General features: G+C 46.0%; 1 protein-coding gene across 3 annotated transcripts in view; it reads left to right on the top strand.

Moving 5' to 3' along the window:
* FBXO38 (F-box protein 38) overlaps positions 1-23,571 on the top strand; it is a 108,727-nt gene that overhangs the window by 23,863 nt on the left and 61,293 nt on the right. For all 3 annotated transcript variants that reach the window (XM_040344501.1, XM_040344500.1, XM_040344499.1), the window contains 5 exons: positions 6,195-6,332; positions 7,014-7,107; positions 8,546-8,676; positions 18,028-18,198; positions 22,534-22,676. In XM_040344501.1, the coding sequence (XP_040200435.1) occupies positions 6,195-6,332; positions 7,014-7,107; positions 8,546-8,676; positions 18,028-18,198; positions 22,534-22,676 (677 nt within the window). The remainder of the gene's footprint in view (positions 1-6,194; positions 6,333-7,013; positions 7,108-8,545; positions 8,677-18,027; positions 18,199-22,533; positions 22,677-23,571) is intronic.

Raw genomic sequence — 23,571 nt, forward strand, 5'->3', positions numbered from 1 at the left:
ACCAAGAGGTGTGGTAACTGTAGCATTAAGCTGGCTGCAGATTACTCCAAACTTCTTTGTGCCAAATGCATACAAAAGCTGGCAGGAAAGGAAACTTCCCTGATTATGAAAGAATTCCTAACTGTCCAATCCCAAATGCTCTCCACATTAAAGGAATTTAAGGACACCTTAAAAAATAGGGATCCTGAGCCCATAGCAGCCGGCCCCTCTTCCCAAGAGAGCTCATCCACCCCAGTGCCACGAGTTTCCAGGGCCAGGGAGTCTCTCCTATCTGACACCGAAGATTCAGAGGCCCCAGAAGATGGGGTAATTGATAGCCATTCTGAGGATGAGGATGCCAGATCAGGCAAATATATTTTTTCTGCAGATGACATGGGGGGTCTGCTGTCTGCTGTCTTTGCCTCTGAAGGGGTCCAGCAGCCAGCAGAGCTGGTGTCGCCTCAGGACAGAATGCACCAGGGTCTAGCTAAACCCCAGCCAAAGGTTATCCCAGTCCATCAGTCACTCAAAGATATAGTTCTGAGGGAATGGGCTGAGCCTGAAAAGAAACTGCTAAGGTACAAGACCTGGAAAAAGCGCTGTCCCTTTAAGGAGGAGTTAGAAAATACTTTGTTTAAAACTCCTAAACTGGATGCATCTCTAGCCCAACTCTCCAGGCAGTCTGACCTCTCGTTTGAGGATGCAGGGAACTTAAAGGATTCCTTAGACAGGCGGGCAGACACCTCCCTTCGCAGGGCCTGGGAGGCTAATGCGGCCGCCCTTGGACCCGCTTTGGCCTCTTCCTGCATCGCTAGGAATGCAGATACCTGGTTAACCAGACTTCTGGAGCATGTACCTCAGACCTCCAAGTTTAAAGAAATTAGAGATTCTCTTACAGTCATAGGCAGTGCGGTAGCCTATCTTGCAGATGCATCGATTGAAACAGTCCGATCCTCTGCTAAGACGGGTGCTCTTGTCAACGCCGCCAGAAGGGCGGTATGGCTCAAGACGTGGGAAGGTGATCTTGCCTCCAAGACCCGTCTATGTGCCCTGCCCTTTGAAGGCACTCTTCTCTTTGGGGCAGGACTTGATCAAGCTCTAACTAGGGCCTCAGAAAAGGGGAAACGGTTTCCCCCAAAACCCAGACCTAACAGGAGAAGATTTTTTCGAGGCCCCCAGAATAAAAACCGACCTTCTGACCGAAGATCGGCCTTTAATAAGCGATGGATCACGGGAAAGGATAAGCCTAAAGGGGGTATCCTTTTCCCCGATCCCAAACCCGCAGGTAAGGACTCCCAAGTGACTTAAGAGTCGGGGGAAGACTCTCCCAATTTTTTCCAAGCCTGGGAGAGTATAACACGGAGTCCTCACATTTTGCAAATAGTGAGGGAAGGTTACAGATTGGAATTCCGCCAACTTCCCCCCCCAATATTTCTCCTCACTCATCTACCCCAAGATCCCCTCAAGGCAGCTGCCCTTCTGGGAAATGTGACAGATCTAGCTCAGCAGGGAGTCATAATCCCAGTTCCGCCAGGACAACAGGGTCAGGGGGTGTACTCACATATTTTCATGGTGCCCAAACCTTCGGGGAAATTCAGATTGATCATAAATTTAAAACCTTTAAATACCTTTCTCCTCTACAAGAAGTTCCGCATGGAAAACATTTACAGTCTCAAGGGACTGTTGTTAGAAGGAGTCTTTTTGGTAACCATAGACTTGAGGGACGCCTACCTCCATGTCCCAATCTTCAGGGACCATCAAAGGTTCCTCCGATTTGCCATTGCCTCCCCTCAGGGGATTCAGCACTGGCAGTTCACCGCACTCCCCTTTGGTCTGGCCTCCAGCCCAAGGGTTTTCACGAAGGTCCTGGCAGAGGTGGTCGCCTTTCTACATCTGAAAGGGATCTCCCTTGTCCCCTACCTGGACAACCTACTGCTTTTTAACCCCAGCCGAGAGCTTCTTCTCTCGAATCTGGCCACCGTCCTGACTACTCTGGAATCTTTGGGATGGATTGTAAACAGAGAAAAATCTTCTCTCCTCCCAGAACAGAGAAAAATGTATCTGGGGTTCCTGATAGATTCCGTAGAGAAAAAGCTGGTCCTTCCAGAGGACAAGATCCGGAGACTCGGGTCAGTGGTCAGGTCCGTCATGGGTTCAATAGAAATTTCCCTCAGGCAGATCATGAGGTTACTGGGACTGATGACCTCATGCATCCCAGCGGTCCCATGGGCCCAGCTTCATTACAGAACCCTGCAGGCCTTCCTGCTCTCCTCCTGGGACGGGAAGGACTCATCCCTAGACTCCAGGGTCAGCATCCCGGAGTCTGTAAAATGCACACTGGGGTGGTGGCTCATTCCTCAGAATTTGGAGGAAGGCCTCCCATGGAACCAGACAAATCCTCTCAGGATAACCACGGATGCCAGCTCCTGGGGGTGGGGAGCCCACATGTCGGGTCTCCAGGCCCAGGGGCCCTGGGATCGACAACAAAGCAGGTCCTCTTCCAACTTCCGCAAATTATTAGCGGTCGGGAAGGCCTTGGAGGCATTCGAGGAGAGAGTCATGAACCAAGAAATACAGATTCTCTCCGACAACGCAACCACGGTGGCGTTCATAAATCACCAGGGAGGCACCAGGTCCCGTTCTCTCCTAAGGCTGTCCTTAGAAATTCTAGGTTGGGCAGAACAGAGAGTCCTCTCCCTTTCAGCAATTTACATCAGGGGAGTCTTAAACCTAGAAGCGGACTTTCTAAGCCGCCAACCCATCCTCCAGGGGGAGTGGGAATTAAATCGAGAAGTCTTCGACTGGGTTCGACATCGTTTCGGCAACCCAAAAATAGACCTCTTCGCGAACAGGAAGAACAGGAAGGTAGAAAGATTCTCCTCCCTCTCCCGGGATCAGGGATCGGAGGGTGTGGACGCGTTGACCCAGGCCTGGACATTTCATCTGGCCTATGCCTTCCCTCCCCTGAGTCTGATCCCAAGGGTCCTACAGAAACTGAGTCGCTCACGAGGGAAGCTGATCCTGATCGCTCCACAGTGGCCCAAAAGAGCTTGGTTCCCAATGTTAGAACGTTGGTCAGTTCTTCCCCCCCTTCCTCTTCCGGTCCGAGTGGACCTTCTGCGGCAGTGACCGATCTTTCACCCAGAGCCCGACTTTTTCAGTCTGATGGCCTGGTACTTGAGAGGTGGAACCTGCAGCGGAGAGGATGTTCGGAGAAGGTAATAAATACCCTTTTTGGCTAGTCATAAGGAGGTCACTAGAAAGATCTATGCTAAGACCTGGGGGGTGTTTTCACGCTGGTGTGCAGCCAGGCAAGCCCCACTACCTGAAATATCTATCATCCTGGAATTTCTCCAGGAAGGAGTTGATCTAGGACTAGCCACAAGAACCTTAAGAGTACAAGTAGCCGCCTTGTCCTACTTTTTAGACAAGAGGCTGGCCCTGGATCCGCTGATCAAGAGGTTCCTGTCGGCTAGGGATAGGTTATCCCCTATTCAGATCTCCAGGGTTCCCCCCTGGGACCTCACCTTGGTACTAGACCATTTATCCAAACCTCTGTTTGAACCGATAGACAGCATTCCGGTTAGGCTGTTGACGTTTAAATTCTCCTTTCTTCTGGCTATTACTACAGCCAAAAGAATAGGAGACATGCAGGCGCTCTCAATCAAAGAGCCTTATTTTTGTCTTTTTGAAGACAGGGTAGTCCTAAGTCAGGATCCCCTGTACCTACCTAAGGTGGTAACGAAATTTCATAGGTCACAAGAAATTATTCTTCCTTCATTTTGCGCAAATCCACAGAACGAAAGGGAAAAGACCTTCCACTGTTTGGATGTAAGACGCTGTTTGTTAAGTTATTTGGAAAGGGTGAGCGAGTTCAGACGCTCATCTCACTTGCTAATTAATTTTTCAGGACAGAAAAAGGGTTGCCAAGCATCTAGAGCCTCTATATCTAGGTGGATAAGACAGGCAATTTCATTAGCATACATTAAGGCTGGCAAAACAGTACCTAAAGTCAAGGCACATTCCACGAGATCTATAGCAACCTCCTGGGCAGAGAGAGCAGGAGTTTCAGTGGAACAAATCTGTAGATCAGCAACGTGGTCAAGCCAGAACACCTTTCTCAAACACTACCGTGTGGAACTTCTGTCACCCCAAGACTTGACGTTTGGCAGAAGAATCCTGCAGGCAGTTGTCCCGCCCTAAAGTAGGCCTGAGGGTTACTTGCTTATCTCTCAAGGTGCCGTCCTGGAAGACGACTTGAGAAAATACCAGTTACACTTACGGTAGCTGTTTTTCTGTAAGTCTTACAGGACGGCAGGCCTATTTCCCACCCTGAGGAATTTATATGGTTTGTATTTTTATATACTGGTTCCCGTGCTCTAATGGTGGTTACTTTATCACTAACTGAGTTGCACGGGGAGGGGCGGGGCTTTTAAACCTCTTTCTGATTGTGTTTCCTGTCAGGTGGAGCCAGTCTACTCTCAAGGTGCCGTCCTGTAAGACTTACAGAAAAACAGCTACCGTAAGTGTAACTGGTATTTTTCTTTATTTGAATCATACAAGGAGACAAGTTGCAACAAAAGGACAGATATTTGCCCATTGGTTCTCATCTCTATGACCCGTGCAATAGGGCAGCATACATAGAGTTCAGCCTTATGGGTGCCTATCTGACTTGTCTGCTTGGCAATTGTAAAACTTGCATTTTTATATACCTTTTACAAGCCTTGTCTTAGCCACCACTCCTAGATATGATTGGTTGACGTATGTCTGGGCTGTAACCTTTATTTTCATATCTTCGAAGTAGGCGGGCTCAGTCTTACAAACTAAAATAAAAAATGAATCTAGCTGTGATTACGTATTTTTCCAAAAACGAAACAAATTTCTTGTGTCGAAGTGAAACTTCTTATCTCTGATTTTATGTGCACTTCTAGGACGAAACGAGTAACATGAAACCATTCTACTTCTAAGCAATCTTTTGCAAGCATGCATAAATGATTACAAAGCCTGTCTCTAATTTCTCTAACAGTAGGGAGGTGGCCTAGTCCTTTTGGTTAATTGCAGTAGAGAAATCTGGATTTACCAACATGGCTGTAAAGTCGGGCTAGGCTGTGTGACATCTCAGGACTGATGGTGAGAAATACATTGTAGGCAAGAGATTTAAGTTGCTCTTTAAAGCTCATTTTGAGCTCCTTGGCCCTGTGCTGCAGCCTGTGATTGCTTCCATGGAAATTTGTGATACCCCCACACCTTACCCCTTTTTTTTTTTTTTTTGTATTGCGTGTGGACTTGCCAGTTGTCTAAGACTATGCTTGTGTCTTGTACTGTACAATAAAACATTTGTATTTTTTTTGTTAACTTGCCTGTAAAATCCATTTCTTGGATTACAGTACTGTGCCCTTTTACTTTTGCCTCTGTAAAACCTTTTGCAAAAGAAATAACTGGTAATGTGACGGGGTTATATTGGGATGCTGAGAGTTCTGTTTTCCACTGTCTGAGCAGCTAAAGGTAGCACCATATTACCCAGCCATCCAACATTATGCCTGCGTCCTATACTGTACTCCAAGAAATGGATTTTGCAGCCAAGTCAAAAATAACTTTTTGGAATAAATTTTTGTCAGAGTTGGGCTTTACGCCCCTTTCACACTGAGGCGGTTTGCAGGCGCTATTGCGCTAAAAATAGCACCTGCAAACCGACCCTAAACAGCCACTTTCTGTTTCTCCAGTGTGAAAGCCTGAGGGCTTTCACACTGGAGCGGTGCGCTAGCAGGACCGCTCCAAAAGTCCTGCTAGCAGCATTTTTTGAGCGGTGTGAGGAGCGGTGTGTTTACCGATTATTATTTTTTTTTCCCCATTGAAAGCAATGGGAAGCCGTGGCTATACTGCTGGCAATGCAGAGGCGCATTGCCGGCGGTATTGACCCTTTTTCAGCCGCTAGCGGGGGTTAAAACCGCACCACTAGCGGCCGAATACCGCAGCAATTCTGGCGGTATAGCGCCGCTAAAAATAGCGCCGCTATAACGCCACCGCACCTCCCGCCCCAGTGTGAAAGGGGCCTTAACGAAACCTGAGTAAGCTTGTTACAAGCATTGCATATCCACTAATTTTGATTTGACTTTTATACAGTATGTTAGTAATGTAGAGACAAATTATGAATTATTCACTCCATTTTGAAGTCCCTTTCCATTCCTTAAGTTATGTATTCACTTTATTTTAAGGACCCACAAACTCTTTAAAGTATGTGCCACTGGTGACTGGTTTGGCTTCTGCTCGCAACTTGGAACATTTGGAGTTGGTTAGAGTTCCATTTCTTGGAGGACTTATCCAACATGTGGTGGAGGACAGCTGGCGGTCTGGTATGTTAATACTTCATTAGAAGTTGATTAAAAAATGTTTACAGTTTATGGTGCAGGGGTCCTTTAAACTAATGGCCCTCCAGTTGTTCAGGAACTACAATTCCCATCATGTCTGTGAATCTGAGTTTTACAATGCCTCATGGGACTTGTAGTTCCGCAACAGCTGGAGAGCCGTAGTTTGACGATCCCTGGTTCAATCTAGGTATATCGGCAGGCTGTATTTAAAAAATAAAAATGCATGTGGGATACTGCCTTGGTGCTACCTTTTTTACACGTAACATTCTATGGCCAATATTTACTGTATGCTCTTTGCATCTCATGCAAGTATCCTCACTAGACACCAAAACTTTTTTATTTATGACCTCACCGGCTGCTTACTAGAATATTTCCTAAACTGTGCACGTGTAGGATATATTTAACCTACAGGTTAGCTTTATGATGAGCTTACCTGTATTTAGAAAAAACATTTACTGCCAATTTAACCTAACCTTAATACGAGTTCCCCACTTGGGCTTGTCCCCACTTGGGCTTGGGCTTTTTCTTTTTCTTTTTCTTTTTCTTTTTCTTTTTCTTTTTCTTTTTCGTTCTCCATTTTAGGTATTTTAGTAATGGGTTCTTCTAGAATTTAAATATAATTGCACCTCCTAGCTAGCTGTTTTACTGTGTGCTGGTCTTTTTCAGGAGGGTTTCGGAATTTACATACGATTGTTTTGGGAGCTTGTAAGAATGCTCTTGAAGTGGACCTTGGCTACCTCATAATAACAGCTGCTAGAAGGTAGGTATATTGTGCATAGTACTTTTTACAATCGCTGTTTTCTCTACTTATATTTTGAGAGTACATCTAGTTAAAACTTTGTCAAGGTGCAAATCAAATGTACTAGGTAGAAATCACTCCACAATTGATGTAGTGTTTGCTGTGAGTCAATATAGTGGGAGGAATTCATAAAAAGTGTCTGAGACAAGTTCCCCAACTGCTTCTGTTGTCCATAGCTAACAACTGGCTTTTATAGTTCAGTTTTTCCCACACAGCTTTAGAAAATCACTTTCTTGCTCAGTATTTTTATTGATTTTATTTAAAAACATACAGGGTGCTTTATGTAAGAATACCTGGAAACATACAGATGTACATCTCTGAATGCTGAGGCGTTCAATAAGTGATGATATCGTACAAAAGAGAGAGGCTCATCGGCCTTGTAAACATCTGTATAAAAAGTAACGGACCATATCGTTAGTGCTATCACAGGGGTCCTGGGTAGGGACCTGGCAAAAAAAATCATACCTACCGGTATGCCCTTTTTTAGTCCTCTTGTACATGGTACTGATGTTTGAGCATTTAGCATATCTGGACATAATTTCAGGCATTTGTGTTTACACGTATTTGCATGTACAGTATATGTGCGGGAAGGCAGATTTTTAAATTTATTTTTTACTCAAGAATACAGTGCTTGTTTATGCACTTGTGTAAACCATAGGATTCATTTTAGATCACTTAAAAAAACGCTGTACGCTGCTTTTTCAAGCTGCATTGTGCAAAAGGCATTAAAGTAAATTTCACTGGTTTTAAAGTTCTTCAGACGTACAAACAAAATCGGGTCAATATGCACACAATTTCGCAGACTGAAATTTTGAAAAAAGACTGATATGTGTAAGCTGGCTTGTCAAACATACAGTGTATATACCGTTGTTGGTTTTGCAGATTAATAGAAGTACAATATAATCTCAGTTTTTAGGCCAACCATACACCGTGTAAGTTTATTTCCTGCTGCCACGGGTTGCAGAAAATACATTTGCATGATTCCCCTATCAACAAAGACAGTGCCGACGGGAGAATCCCTCCTACCGAACAATTGTCTGCTCCTGGCGGTAGCATGGGTTGGGGAAGCTGTCCATACCGGGAGAAGACTATGATCGGAAGCGAATCCGGCAGCTTGGTTATCACAAAGTTGATTGAACAACTTGGTACATTCAGCCTGCCCATTAACGGTTCGAATCTCGACCGGTTCAGCAGGATCAGATTCAAACTGTGTATGGCCGGCCTAACACAGCTTTTCACTGTGGGTCACAAGCCTTCATTTCATGCACCATAATGACCAAGGTGATTCTAGCATAAGACTTGCACAAGGCACATATCTGAAATGCATTCATTGTGTTGTAATGCTCCTGAATTTTCTGCTTATGTATTGTATGCTAATGCTGTATATGCTTACATGAAGGTTACACGAAGTACGCATTCAGCCCTCTCTGACCAAAGACGGAGTGTTTTCTGCACTGAAGATGGCAGAGCTCGAGTTCCCGCAATTTGAAACTTTACATCTGGGATACGTTGACGAGTTTTTGCTACAATGTAAGGAAACTGTGTAATAGGCCAGTCTAACTTTTTCAAATTGCTTGTCTTTTAAATTCTTAGAGCATTTTAATAGAATTCTGAGTAAATGTAACTGCAAGTGTGGTTTCCTAAGTAAACTGGGGATGCCAGTACCCGATAAAACCAGCATATGTTGCTGTCGATGAATATCCTGATACCTGTAAAGCCTGAAACATTTCAGGAAGAAATCTTTGCAACTTTTTTAACCACTTCTCGCCCGGTCAATGGACAATTGACGTCCGGGAAGTGGTTGTGAAATCCTGACTGGATGTCTATTGACGTCCTGCAGGATTTCATGCCGGCGCGCGCCCGTGGGGGCACGCGGCGATCGGTGATGCAGGGTGTCAGTCTGACACCCTGCATCTCCGATCTCGGTAAAGAGCCTCCGGGGGAGCCTCTTTACCACGTGATCAGCCGTGTCCATACACGGCTGATCACGATGTAAACAGGAAGAGCCGTTGATGGCTCTTCCTCACTCGCGTCTGACAGACGCGAGCCGATCGGCGGCTCTCCTGATGGGGGGTTCGCGCTGATTGTTTATCAGTGCAGCCCCCCCTCGGAAGCCCACACTGGAGCACCAGGGAAGGGGGCAGTAAAAAAAATGAGATGCCAATCAGTGCCCACAAATGGGCACTGACTGGCAACATGGGCACTGGGATGAACAAGTGATGCCCAGCAATGCCATCAGTGCCACCCCTCGGTGTCCATCAGTGCCACCCCTCAGTGTCCATCCATGCCCAGTGCCCACCCAAGCCCGGTGCCCATCAGTGCCACCATATCAGTGCCCGTAATCGAAGAAGAAAACGTATTCACAAAAAAAGTAACCGAAACAAATAAACTTTATTTTTCACAATTTTTGGTCTTTTTTTAGTTGTTGCGCAAAAAATAAAAATCGCAGAGGTGATCAAATACCGCCAAAAGAAAGCTCTATTTGTGGGAACAAAAAGATAAAAAAATTGTTTAGGTACAGTGTAGCATGACTGCGCAATTGTCATTCAAAGTGCAACAGCGCTGAAAGCTGAAAATTGGCTTGGGCAGGAAGGTGCGTAAGTGCATGGTATGGAAGTGGTTAAAGTATACTTTCATATAGTTGTCTTTTTAGGTTGCACCTAACGTCTCCAAAATCTTGTTCCCACCCTTTTCCTGCGCAGTGTAAACTATTCTGTCTGCTCCCACTTTATTCTCCTACATGCAGAAAAGCTTTATTTATTCCTATAAAGATGCCATCTATTGTTGGCACGCACAATAGACAGTCTCTTAATAGAAATGAAATGTGATTTTTCCACACAGGTACGGGAGAGATGAGGGACCAAATGGGGAGTTTGCAGAAATTTTAATAAGGTTTTAGTTCGTTTCTAACAAACACACGTTTGTTTTACATCAGAAGTCTTGCAGGTTGCCATGATTCTGCTTAAATGAAAATGTTGCTAAAATGTCTGTGCTTCTGTTGTGAAGATGAATTGTTCCACAATGCTTGCATCTACAGAGAATGAGGATAGAGAGATGGAAAATAGAATAGAGAGAGAATTTTATATTTTTTTAATTGCTTTTACTGCTTGTGCTGAATATTTAAACACTATAGTGTGGGCACATGTTTACTTTTTAAATAATGGCCTTAAAAACATATAGCTCTCCTTTCAGAGGTAACTGACCAAACTGAGTCACTAACGCAGAGCAAATATGCATATCGGTAGTTGTCTGAAAGTTCTCATTTATCAAACTTGTGGCATAATGGTTGTTAATCACATGCAACCGATCTTGCTTTTTAATGTTAAATATCTTTTAACACTCATTCTAATTGCTTGTCCAAAATATACCCCAACATTATTAGCTCCACAGGTCGCCTTAATCCAATCCAATTTTCTCTAGTCGTCTTCCAGGACAGCCTCTTGAGACCTTGGGCTCCTCCCTCCGGGACAGGAAACACGTACACCCTTTTCTTTAAAGGGCAGTCCTCCAGGTCTCCTCCTCAGTTATTTGTGTTTCCTGCCAGAAGGGAAGGAGCACGTCAAGGGACTAAGAAAATGCTGGACTTCCCTCTCTGCCTTGGTACCCCTCTGTTCCTGGTCGGAAGAGGAGGTCACCAAGTTCCTGCTGCTGTCCTTTACGCTCGGGGAGAGCGGGGACCCTTGGGGCTTAAAATCCTCCCCCCTATCCCCAGTACCTGGCCTCAGTAGCGTGGATTTCCACAGCAGGGACTCAGCATGGCGGCGGTGAGTGACGCTGGCTTAGCCATGCCGCCCGGCACTTACTTCCTCTTCCGGAGCGGCGCTGAGGGGCGGGGCGGATTCGTTCCTCGGGCGGAAGTGCGTCAGAGGAACGAGTCATCAAGGGGCGCCGACGGATGTGGTCCCGTCCGTCAACAGGCGCAGCAGAGGAACGAAGGCTCCGGAGCGGCGTGTTTCACGGCAGCAGCGCTGTTTACAACACGGGGACTGATGGAGGAAGCGAGGGCTACAGACTCCGGGTCCACCGGCTCCGGCATCTCCCAGGTAAGGGGGCGAGGCCGTTCTGCCTTACTCTGGGGGATTAGGTCTGGAAACAGACCACTATCACTTCTCCCTCCCTGGGTGGGGAACTTGGTGGAGGGACTCCCCCGCACTTATTTTCTGACTAATCTCACAGTGGTGTGTGGTCATAGGGGCTGTTTCTGACGATTATGCTTGGCTATGTGTTTGCTTGCAGGTCAAAGCTCAGGACAAGGCAGCAGTCCAGGCCCCAAAAAGAAAGTGCGCTGTGTGTGGGGAGAAGTTAGGCTCTAGCTGGAAAAAGCCTCTATGTGCTGAGTGCATCGCCAGTTTAGTTAAAGACGACTCCACTGCGGAATGTCATAAAGTTTTGACATCTGTCAGGGACGAATTGGCATCCACATTCAGCTCCTTTAGGGGGATGATGGATAGGGTGCAAATGCCATCCCCAATTTATAAAGCCTCTAGTGCACCATCCTTGGTGGCCACTCCCGGAGTGTTTGAGCAGGAGGAAGAGGCTGGTGGGTCCACACGGTCCCAAGCCTCTTCCCAGATGGACTCAGCATCGGGCTCAGAGGTAGAGGAAGATTCCTCCAGGGGGACAAGATACAAGTTATCTCTAGAGGACGTAGGAGAATTGCTTAATGCTATCTACGAAACCTTAGAGATTCGAGAGGAACCGGTCCAGTTATCAAAGCACGACCAGTTATACCAAGGGTGCAGTGCTCAAAAGACCAAGGTCTTCCCTGTCCACAAGTCGCTAATAGAAGCTATCTTGCAGGAGTGGGAGCAGCCTGAAAAAAGGCCCTTTTTTGCGGGGAATTTAAAAAGGAGATTCCCTTTTGAGGATAATGCATCACAGCCCTGGAACAAAAACCCCAAGCTTGATGCACCCCTAGCCAAGGTCTCTAAAAGAACCGACCTGGCCTTTGACGACCTTGGATGTCTTAAGGATCCCATGGACAAAAGGGGTGAAATACTACTCAAAAGAGCATGGGATGCCTCCACCATTGCACTAAAACCTGCTCTGGCGGCTACGTGCGTGGCTAGAAATCTAGAATGTTGGCTCAATCCGCTTCAAGCCCACATTACAGCGGGTACTTCTAGGCAACAGATTCTGAAATCTTTCCCGTTGCTTATGAAAGCTGTAGGCTTTCTAGCTGATGCTTCTTCTGAATCAGTGAAGCTGGCAGCTAGATCAGCTGCCCTGGTTAATGCGGCCAGAAGGTCAGTCTGGTTAAAGACGTGGACCAGAGATGCAGCGTCAAAACTAAAACTCTGCGGCTTGCCTTTTTCGGGGGACCATTTGTTTGGTCCGGGCCTCCAAGAGGCTCTGGAAAGGACGCAGGATAAAAAGAAAGCTTTTCCCGAGAGAAAGAAAAAAGATGGGAATAGAAAGTTTTTTCGAGGGTTCAAGCAGAACCATAAAGACGATAACCGTCCTAAAAAACACTGGGCTAACCAGAAAGGACGAGGTCGAGGGGGTATCTTGTTCAACCCTCCTCAGGCTACCCCCAAAACCCAGTGACATTCAGGTCCCCGTGGGAGGAAGACTGGGGGAGTTCCTCCTGCAATGGACAAAGTCTACAGTCAGTCCGTTTGTTTTGGATATAATAAAAAACGGTTACAGACTAGAATTCCTGTCCCCTCCCCCTCCATTACTTCTAATCACCCAACTACCAAAAGATCGGGAGAAAGCGGAAGCCTTAAGCCTCCTAATAGGAGACTTATTAGACCAGAGAGTCTTGGTGGAGGTTCCCCTAGCGGAAAAGGGTCTAGGAGTGTATTCACACGTGTTCGTGGTGAAAAAACCCTCAGGAAAATACAGACTGATATTGAATTTGCGCCCCCTGAACAAGTTTGTCAGGTACAAGCGCTTCAGAATGGAGTCAATTTTTTCAGTGACCAATCTTATCTTTCCAAATTGCTTTATGGCCACGGTGGATCTGAGGGATGCATACCTGCATATCCCAATTCGCCCGGAAAGTCAGAAATTTCTGAGGTTGGCAGTGAAGATGGGGACGACAATCAAACACTTCCAGTTCAGGGCTCTCCCCTTTGGACTGTCGTCCTCCCCAAGAATCTTCACCAAAGTGCTGGCAGAAGCCTTGGCGCACCTGAGAACACGGAATATCACAGTAATTCCATACTTGGACGACCTCTTATTCTTAGCCCCATCAGGTCCCCAACTAGAGAGCGACCTAAGGGTGGCCCTGTCCTTCCTGAGCTCCTTAGGGTGGTTGGTCAACAAGGACAAATCACAACTGGTACCTTCCCAAGAAGTCATGTATTTGGGATACAGAATTTCCTCGGTGGAAAGAAAGACCTTTCTCCCACTGGAAAAATTCCACAAATCGGAACAAGCAATTGCACAGCTTCAAACAAATTTAGAAGCCAGCATCAGGGAAGTGATGAGAGTCTTGGGACTCATGTCAGCCTGTTTCCCAGCGGTGCCCTGGGCCCGGTTCCACCTACGCCCCCTACAGGGGCTTATGCTCAAACATTGGAATGGCAGGAAGGAAGGGTTGGACCTTCCAATGCCTATCCCAGACAGAATCAAAAGAGATCTGTGGTGGTGGCGGTCCAAAAAGAACCTAGAGGGAGGGCTCTCATGGCAACCCCCAACTGCCCTGGTGCTGACCACCCCAAAAGGAGCTGTTGGGACGCCAGCGGAAAGGGTTGGGGAGCCCACTTAGAGGAGACTTGGACCCAGGGACAATGGTCCTCTTCAGAAGTCCTAAAGTCATCAAACCAAAAGGAGCTGTTGGCCGTCCTGAGGGCCATACAGACTTTCGGGAGTCGCCTAGTAGGACAACACCTACAAGTAAGGACAGACAATGCGTCTACGGTAGCCTACCTAAACAAACAAGGGGGCACAAGAAGTCCAGCCCTTCAGGCCACGGCGACACAAATTCTAAGCTGGGCAGAGAAGAATTTGATATACCTTTCGGCAGTCCACTTGAAAGGATCTCTAAATACCCTGGCCGACTTTCTCAGCAGACAGTCAGTAAATCAGGACGAGTGGTGTCTGAACCAGGTTGTGTTCGAGCATAATTCCCAGGGTAATTCAGAAGTTTATCAGGGAATGCACGGCACGCCGTTTTGGCCGAAGCGACCTTGGTTCACCAGCCTAAAGAGACTGGCTCTATATCCACCTTGGTCACTTCCGGAAAGAGAGGACCTACTGTCCATAGGTCCGGTTCTTCACCCTCGGATAAAGAGCATGAAATTAACTGTTTGGTTTCTGAGGAACAACTCTTAAAAGCCCGTGGCTTTTCAGATAGGGTAGTGAAAACCCTACTGGAATGTCGCAAGCCAGTGACAAGGGCTATCTACTCCAAGATCTGGAAAAAGTTCAATTTCTGGAGGTTGGAGCAAGGGTCTTTCCAAACTAATATTCCAGCAGTGCTGGATTTTCTGCAAGCTGGGGTAGAACTGGGCTTATCCTTAAGCACCCTCAAGGTACAGGCTGCGGCCTTAAGCATTTTTTTGGAGACTCCCCTTCAGCAAGATCGCTTTGTTAGAAACTTTTTCAAAAGCCTGGCAAGATCCAAGCCCGTTAGGGTTAAAGCATGCCCTACGTGGGATCTCTCGCTGGTACTAAAAGCTCTCACCAACAAGCCTTTTGAGCCGCTGGAGGAATCTTCTCTGAAACATGTGACATTAAAGACAGCATTCCTAGTCGCCATAACCTCGGCTAGAAGAGTTAGTGATCTTCAGGCCCTCTCTATTAGAGAGCCCTTCCTGAAGGTTTTAGATGATAGGGTCATTCTTAGGACGGACCCAAATTATTTGCCAAAAGTGGCATCTACCTTCCACAGAACTCAGGATATTATCCTACCAACTCTGCATTCCTCGTCAGAGAATGATAAGGGGGAATTGTTGTCCCTACTGGACGTTAAAAGAAATATTTTATTTTATTTAGAGGCCACTAAGCAGTTTAGACTTAGTGATTCCCTTTTTGTTAATTTTTCTGGTACCCGTAAAGGTTACGGTACGTCTAAATCCTCTATAGCCAGATGGCTAAGGATGCTAATTACTGAGGCTTATCAGATAGGGGGTAAAGAACCACCGATTGTCAAAGCCCACTCTACCCGGGCAGTTGCAGTTTCTTGGGCAGAGAGAGCCGGAGCTTCCCCGGAAGAGATCTGTAAGGCGGCAGCCTGGACTTCCTATTCAACCTTTGCAAGGCATTATCGGTTGGACCTTATGTCAGATAAAGATCAGGCCTTCGGACGAAGGGTCCTACAGACAGTGGTCCCACCCTAAAAAGAGTAAGTTTCTTGCTTATCTCAAGAGGCTGTCCTGGAAGACGACTAGAGAAAAACCGGAGTTAGGCTTACCGGTAACTCTGTTTCTAGGAGTCTTCCAGGACAGCCGGAGTTTTTCCCACCCGGTGTCAATCTAGGAACTGGTAGTGTGGTAATGATCTAACGATGTGTAGATTGTGTCTTTCAGAGTCTTCTGTTATTTCTCGGACAAACTGAGGAGGAGACCTGGAGGACTGCCCTTTAAAGAAAAGGGTGTACGTGTTTCCTGTCCCGGAGGGAGGAGCCCAAGGTCTCAAGAGGCTGTCCTGGAAGACTCCTAGAAACAGAGTTACCGGTAAGCCTAACTCCGGTTTTTCTTCCTCCGTCCTAGTCGCGGTGTCCTCTGGTGAATGGGGCGCACTGCCTTCTGGGAACTGTGTGTATCCCAGAGAGCAGCCGGCCCATTCACAAAGAGGCTCGCGCATGCGCAGTAGGAAACGGGCAGTGAAGCCGCACGGCTTCACTGCTTGTTTCCCTTACTGAAGATGGCGGCAGTGTTTGTAGCTGCTGACTTAAATATTTAATTATTTAAATTATTGCGCCACCACATAACTTCTCTCCTTGTTTTATTTTTTGTTTTGTGTCAGATGGTATGCAATTATAATGTTTAACAATCTTGACAGTCTTTTTACTCTTTCACGCCATATGTTTCTTTATACTACTTCCCAGGACATGAGGCTTTTTCATCTCCATTATTATAGGGTTCTGCTGCGACCTTCAGGTGATTGGACACTGGCAAAAAAAGACATTGGGGGTTTTATACTAAAGGCAAAAACCACTTTGCACTACAAGTGCAAACTACAAATGCAAAGTGCACTTGGAAGTGCAGTTGCTGTTGATCCGAGGCGGACATGCAAGGAAAATTAAAAAAAAAAAGCATTTTAGCTTGCACATGATTGAATAATAAAATCAGCAGATCTACCCCTCAGATTACCAGCGACTGCACGTGCAATTTCAGGTGCACTTTGCACTTGTAGTGCAAATTGGATTTGCCTTTCGGAAATAACCCCCATTGTGTTGCTATCTTTCTGCTCTAAGCTTCACACACAGGAGGACAAGGCTTTCCACACTTTGGATGTGATTCATGCTGTCAGGTGGTGCCTAAAGTCGACTGCTGCATTTCGGCTGTTTGACGTTTTCGGCTTTGTGCTTCCTGAAGGCCCAAGGTAGTCGAGCAGCTTTAAAATGTATGGTTTCTCAATGGATCTGTCAGCTTATTTTTTAAGCTTATGGTCTGAAGGGGCTTCACTTTCAGTTTGTGAGTTTTGCAGGCTGGTATGAGCAGTTCTAACCTGTTCTTCTTTAGTTCTTTGAATTGTTGACTTATTGCCATGTTACCTTCCCCTCATTTTCAGTGCTTTGGGATATCACTATAGTAATGGAGCTGGAGATACCCTATGTCCTGGAATGTTTGATAAAGAAAATTGGGATTTTTTGTTTTACCTGTAAAATCCTTATCTTGACGTTTATCACAGGACACATGGACCCTACCCTTCTGCATTTGTGTGTGTGTGTGTGTGTGTGTGTGTGTGTGTGTATTTAAAAAAAAAAAAAAAATCATTTTTTACAATACTTTTTTATATTTATTTATTTTTTTGAGGGGAGGGTGGATGTGTCGTGTTTTTTTTGTTTTGTTTTGTTTTGTTTTTTTATTAAAATTTTTGATTTTTTTCTAATTTTTCTTTTTTAATTTATTGCATTTTTTTTTTATCAGCCCTGTTGTGGGGCTTTGGTGAGATATCAGGGGTCTTAAGACTGCTTACATTTCCCCTTTTGAGACCGAGAAAGGGACTAAGGATAGAGATTCCCCAGTCCCTTTCTCAGCAGCACTGAAAATTAATGGAAAGACCGCGGCGCCTCTCCTTTCTTAAACTGAGACATCGTAATCGCAGGTTACGTTGTTTCAGTTATGTAAATGGACAGTCAGTGATCACTTCCTTCATCCTTTGCAAAAGGAAGGAGCCGTGTTTACTGGCTCCTACCTCTGCTCTCCATCCTGGCAGATCGTGGACAGAGGGGGCGGAGGAGGACACAGAGGGGTGCATGGAGCAGCACGGAGGGGACAGCAGCAGAACAGAGGGGGACTGGAGGAGGATACAAGGACAGTCCGCGGTGATCGGTGCGGTGGGGGGAGTTACAAGCGCGATCACCCTGTATAGATTTCACTAAAGCAGCCGAAGGGGGGGGGGGGTGGTGTGCGGCTGTCAGGCCTTATTAAAATCTATACAGGGTGATCAGAGCTTGTAACTCCCCCCACCGCACTGATCACCCTGATTGTCCAGGTATCGGGTGAAGCATCGGAGCATTTGCCCGAGTACATGTACTCGGGCAAATGCTCGATATCGGTACCGATACTCGGTATTGGGACAACCCTAGTATTTCCTGTTTTTTTTTTTTTTGCCAGTGTCAAGCCATCTGAAGGTGGCAACATAACCTTACCATAATGGAGATGATGTCCTGTGATGTATTCAAGAAAAGGCTTTACAAGTAAACCAAAAATCACATTATCTTTTCTATGCATGACATCTTACAAGGCTTGTTTTTGTGTTCAGGTAAGATGACTAATGCTGATCTAATGAAGTATGGCCTGGCAGATGTGGCAGAGAACCCCGGCATTATCACTGACATTGGCATGAAAGCTGTAAATGAAGTCTTCTCCTGCATCAAGTACTTGGTTATCTATAACTGCCCTCACCTGCACAACCCAAAAAACTGGATTACAGGTAATAAAAGCTGATTGATTAGACTTTATACTGTAGGTTACTCATTATTCTAAGGTGGTAAACCTCATTATCCTGGCTATGAAAACTTAGTTGGACACAAACTATTTATTTTTTTCCATTAAGCCTGCAGGCTGTCCCAAAAAAAAAAAATCAGATTTCTCCATCCACATAAACAAAATGGATAGAGCAATCGCTGCCCCGACATTGTATTTGGACAGTGGGACTCTGCTGTCAGAATACCCTGATCAGCCGCTGATCAAAAAAAGTTTTTCCAGCTTGCCACTCGACAAAAGTTGAGCAGGGATAGCCATGCGCTCATCGAAATTCAGCCAGTCCCTGGCAAACTAGCTGATTTTTGTTTGTTGTATAAAACCCATTCGCCTCTTCCTCCCATAAAAAATGCAGCAGTAATAAAAATGTGCAATGTCACACCATTAAAAAAAGCACAGAAAAGGCATCCTGCTGCACTTATGTGGACCAAGGCTAAATATTATTCTTGGGTTCAAGAAAAAATGTACTCTATTGATGCAACGTAACAAAACAAATAATTAAAACTATATATAACCGTGAGTGTGACTAGAACATTAATGTTGCACTACAATCATTACACATATTTTGTGGTGTATAGTTTTATTAGGTTGAAGCCTTATTTCTTTTTTGTACATTACGGGACACAGAGCTCTTGTTAATTACTGGGTTATAGCTCACCATTAGGTGATTGGGCACTGGCACACCCTAATTAGAAGAGAAGTTCCCCTCCTATATAACCCCTCCTATATGGAGAGTACCACGTTTTGTTTTGTTTTTTGCCAGTGTTGGACGCGGTTAAGGTGTTGGTCACGGTTAAAGATGTGCCAAGAAGAAAGCTCTACTGAGGGATCCCACCGGGGGTCAAGGAGCTGTACATCCGCATCCATCCAAGAAGGCCCGAAAAAAATTACAAAATGGATGGTACCTGGGCCCCGTGGAAGAACAAGGTTTTGCCTGTAATGTCTCTTGTAGGACTGGGCTCTGGGATCAAGCACTTTTGGCACGTATTTAAAAATGCGCAAAGTTTTCTGGCAGAGTCTTCTACAGGTCCCTCTTGCTCCTTTTAAATAGGAACCCTGAAGGTTGGCACAACACAGCCCGCCGTGATGGGTGATGGGTGAAGGTTGGATCTGTCTGATCTTCAGCTGTATCCTGCGGCAGGGAAAATGTAGGTGAAGAAAATCCTGAGAAAAATCTTAAGGATTTTCTTCTGTGAGTAGCTGCATGTCTTGCCTAAATCCGCCACTAGAGGGAATAAAGAGACATACCTGGTGTGTTACTTGCCATGATCTCCAGGACTAAAAGCTCAGTGTCAGTCGGCCTGTTGATCGCCTCACTTCCTCCGCTTCAGGCTCTGCCAATGTCATGTTGAGGGGGGTTCCTCTTCCCGGGTCCCACGGCACTCGTTTGGAGGACCTCTCCCCCTCTGCTTCCCCCGCTTTTGTACGCTAAACGGCGGGAAGCAGGGGGGCTGTGGTTGCCGCCGACCCACACCGCGAGCGCAGGGCTGATGTTTAAAGCCTCAGACGCCAGAGCCATGTAAGCAAGAGGGACTCAACGGCTTTGGGGCACGTAAGCACCTCTGTGTGGAGTGAAATTTAGGCATTCCCTAAGACGCCTACTAAGCACCAGGCCTCACAAATTTAGCGGCATTTTAGTTTATTGCTGGACTAGCTCAGCAGTGGATGCACCTGTATTTAGTATCTCTGCTTTTTAGTTTGGGACTATGTCTCCCCGTAGAAGGGGTTCAGGGGCAGGGGAAAAGGGCACTAAGGTATCGCCATCTGGATCTAGGGGTCCTAGACATGTCGGCCTGATCCCATCCTCCCCTGAAAGACCTGAGGCAGCCGCACAGGATGAGCCATTGCCCCTGTCAGGCTTTGCAGCCTCTCCCAACATTTTGGCTCCTGCATATGTCGTTGAGGACTCTTTAGCAGCAGCATTGGAGGGTTTAGAGCAGGGATCTTCAAACTACGGCCCTCCAGCTGTTGCGGAACTACACATCCCATGAGGCATTGCAAGACTCTGACATTCACTGACATGACTAGGCATGATGGGAATTGTAGTTCCTGAACAACTGGAGGGCCATAGTTTGAGGACCCCTGGTTTAGAGGGAACAATGGATTGCAGCATCCTTGCAGAAAGCGAGATAGGTCCCCTTCTGCTGCTCTAGATCCCCATTCAGATGATTCTGATAGTGATAATGATGTAACACCATCAGGGGACAAGGATCAGGAGCAGTTGGATGATTCGGGGGATTCAGAGGAACTATTTTCTGCCTCTCAGGCTCTCAAGTGTGCAGGTGCAATGCTATACAGAAGCTGTGCGTACTACGTACAAGTTGCCCTCTACTGAATCTGCTGAGACCCCGTCTCCTCCTTGGGATCCATTAAAATCCTTGCAGGCAGCATATATCTTCCCGGTCCATTCTTTATTGGAAAAACGTATTTATGCTGACTGGGAACACCTAGATAAGCTATTTTCTTCTCCCAAAAAATGTTGCCTTTCTTTATCCAATGGAGGAGAAATTCACCAAAAAGTGGCGCTTGCTGACAATAGACGCGGCCATTTCTTGTGTGAATAAAAGTCTGGACAACGCTCCTTTTAGTATGGCTGGCGCTGTAACCTAACCTGCCGTGGCAGCGTTTGGCGTGTGTCAGGTATTTAACAAATTGACATCCCGCCCATAGTCATATGATGTCCACAGATGGGATCTCCCATACTGGGTGGACGTCCTATGGCGTCCTGGCCGTCTAGGGGGGCGCACGCCCTCAGCATCGCGCGGGACCCGGTGCCCGCAATCGCAGCAGGACCGTGGGTGGGTGTGGGGGTGTGTGTGTGTGGGGGTGTGTGTGTGGGGGTGTGTGTGTGGGGGTGTGTGTGTGTGTGGGTGTGTGTGTGTGTGTGTGTGTGTGTGTGTGTGTGTGTGTGTGTGTGTATACACACAGATCCACAGTCCTGTTGAGTGAGGAGACCAATGTGTGTTCCCAGTACAGAGGAACACGGATCGGTCCCCTCCCCCTACAGTTGGAATCACTTACTAGGGAACATTTAACCCCTTCAGCGCCCCCTAGTGTTAACCCCTTCCCTGCCAGTCAATTTACACAGTAATCAGTCTGTAAAGTGGCTGTAAGTAAACCCTTAAAGAAGAAGAAAATTCCTCCTTTTCATGTAAAAGCGCACTCGACCAGGGCAGTGGGTGCTTCATGGGCAGAGCATCACCAGGCCTCCATGGCTCAGATCTGCAAGGCTGCAACCTGGTCTTCAGTCAATACGTTCACAAAATGTTACCAAGTGGATGTGAGCGGGCATGAGGATACCGCCTTTGGGCGCAGTGTGCTGCAGGCAGCAGTATAGGTCCTCACGTCCGATGGCAGTCTGCTTTTTGATCTGTCTCTCTCTCTCTCTCTCTCTCCCCCTCCCCTCAAGTTGGGCATTGCTCTGGAACATCCTACTAAGTAATTAACCAGAGCTCTGTGTCCCGTGATGTACAAAAGAAAATAGGATTTTTTTTTTTAAAACCACTTACCCGTAAAATCCTTTTCTTGGAGTACATCACGGGACACAGAGCTTCCTCCCCTCTTTTTGGGGATGTTTTCTATATGTTTTGGGATACTTGTTACTTTGCTATAAAAACTGTGGTACTCTTCATATGGGAGGGGTTATATAGAGGGCAACTTCTCTTTTAATTGGAGTGTGCCAGTGTCAAGTCGCCTAATGGTGAGCTATAACCCACTAAGTAATTAACAAGAGCTCTGTGTCCTGTGATGTACTCCAAGAAAAGGATTTTACAGGTAAGTTGTTTTAAAAAATACAATTTTAATGCATCGTAGGCCTTCACCTCCTCTAGGTCTATCAGACTGCTGGCCAGTTCCATATATTGGCCTGTCGGCATAAAGCCTTGTACACACGATCGGATTTCTGTCGGACAAATCCGTGGATTTTTGTCCGAAGGGCATTGGCCATGAACTTGTTCATGGCCAATGCCCATTAACACGGCAGAACTTTTTCAGCCAACATACACAAAAAACAAAATGTCGATGTGATAATTTTTTTTTATTGATAGAGAGAGATATATATATATATATATATATATATATATATATATATATATATATATATATATATATATATATATATATATATATATATATATATATATATATATATATATATATATATATATATTATTTTTTTTTTTTTTTTTTACTTGTACTGTTATGTTTGTATTTGTTATATGCATTTTATTTTTAATTAACAACATTTAAAACATTTGTTCATAATCTGAACTGTACTTTTTTGAAGATCACTCTCGTTGGAACCGGCTGGTTGATCTTAGCCTGGTTCGCTGCCATGCCATAAAGTTGGAATCCTTCAGTCAGTTTGTTGAACTACTCCCCAGCTTGGAGTTTATTTCGCTGGACCAGATGTTTCGAGAACCTCCCAAGGTGAGCTTTTCTTTTGAATGATAAATCCTGCTGGTTCATGGTGGTTTTACTATCCACTCTGATGGAGAAATACAAAGTGATTTAATAATCACCCACACCTTTTTTTTGTTTAAATGTTTTTATTGATATTTTATCAAAGCACAACATGTCAGTTAACATTGGTACATGTTTACGAAGCTACAGTTCCATCTCACAAATACATGTCCGGAGAGAATCTCCCCATTCCCAACAAAAAACATATTCAGTGAACTCCTGAAGAGCGAGCAGAGCACATTGTTAAATCAAGTAGTCTGAGCGCCATTTCAGGGTTCCTCCTGATACATTAGTACCGCCCAGTTCCCATGACCCATGGCACACCGCACGCCCCTACAAGGGATCACGCTGCGTCCCGCGTACCAGGGTCAGGGGCCTGGGCCGGAATAAATCAGCCGCGCTCTGCCCCCTTGGGGGACAAAGTCTGCCCGCTCTCGAGGCCACCCCCCTAAGAGGGGCGTAACCTGGAGTGTAACAACCTGCCCGACAGCAGCATCTAGCACCAAGGGAGGTGCTTACAGGGGGAGAGAGGGAAAGAGATAGAGAAACGTGGTAAAGAGAGAAATGACAGAGAGGCATAGATAAGATCAGGTTGGAGTGTTCCCGTTTCCAGGCGGTACCCCAGGCAGGAGAGAAACATTGCAGAAGGCAGCCCAAGGTTCCCAAATTGACCTGAATTTGTCAGTCTGATCCGCCCGCTTCGCTACTATTTGTTCTTGTGACATTATCCAGGAGACTTTCCTCCTAAACATCCGGAAAAAAACTGCGGGTTTCTTCCAAGCTTTAGCTATGGTCATCCTGGCCCCCAATAAAATGAAAACTGATAAAATCCTGGAGTGTTTATGTAGGGTTGGGATGCACT

Source organism: Rana temporaria, chromosome 3, assembly GCF_905171775.1.
Source record: "Rana temporaria chromosome 3, aRanTem1.1, whole genome shotgun sequence".
Lineage (NCBI taxonomy): Eukaryota > Metazoa > Chordata > Amphibia > Anura > Ranidae > Rana > Rana temporaria.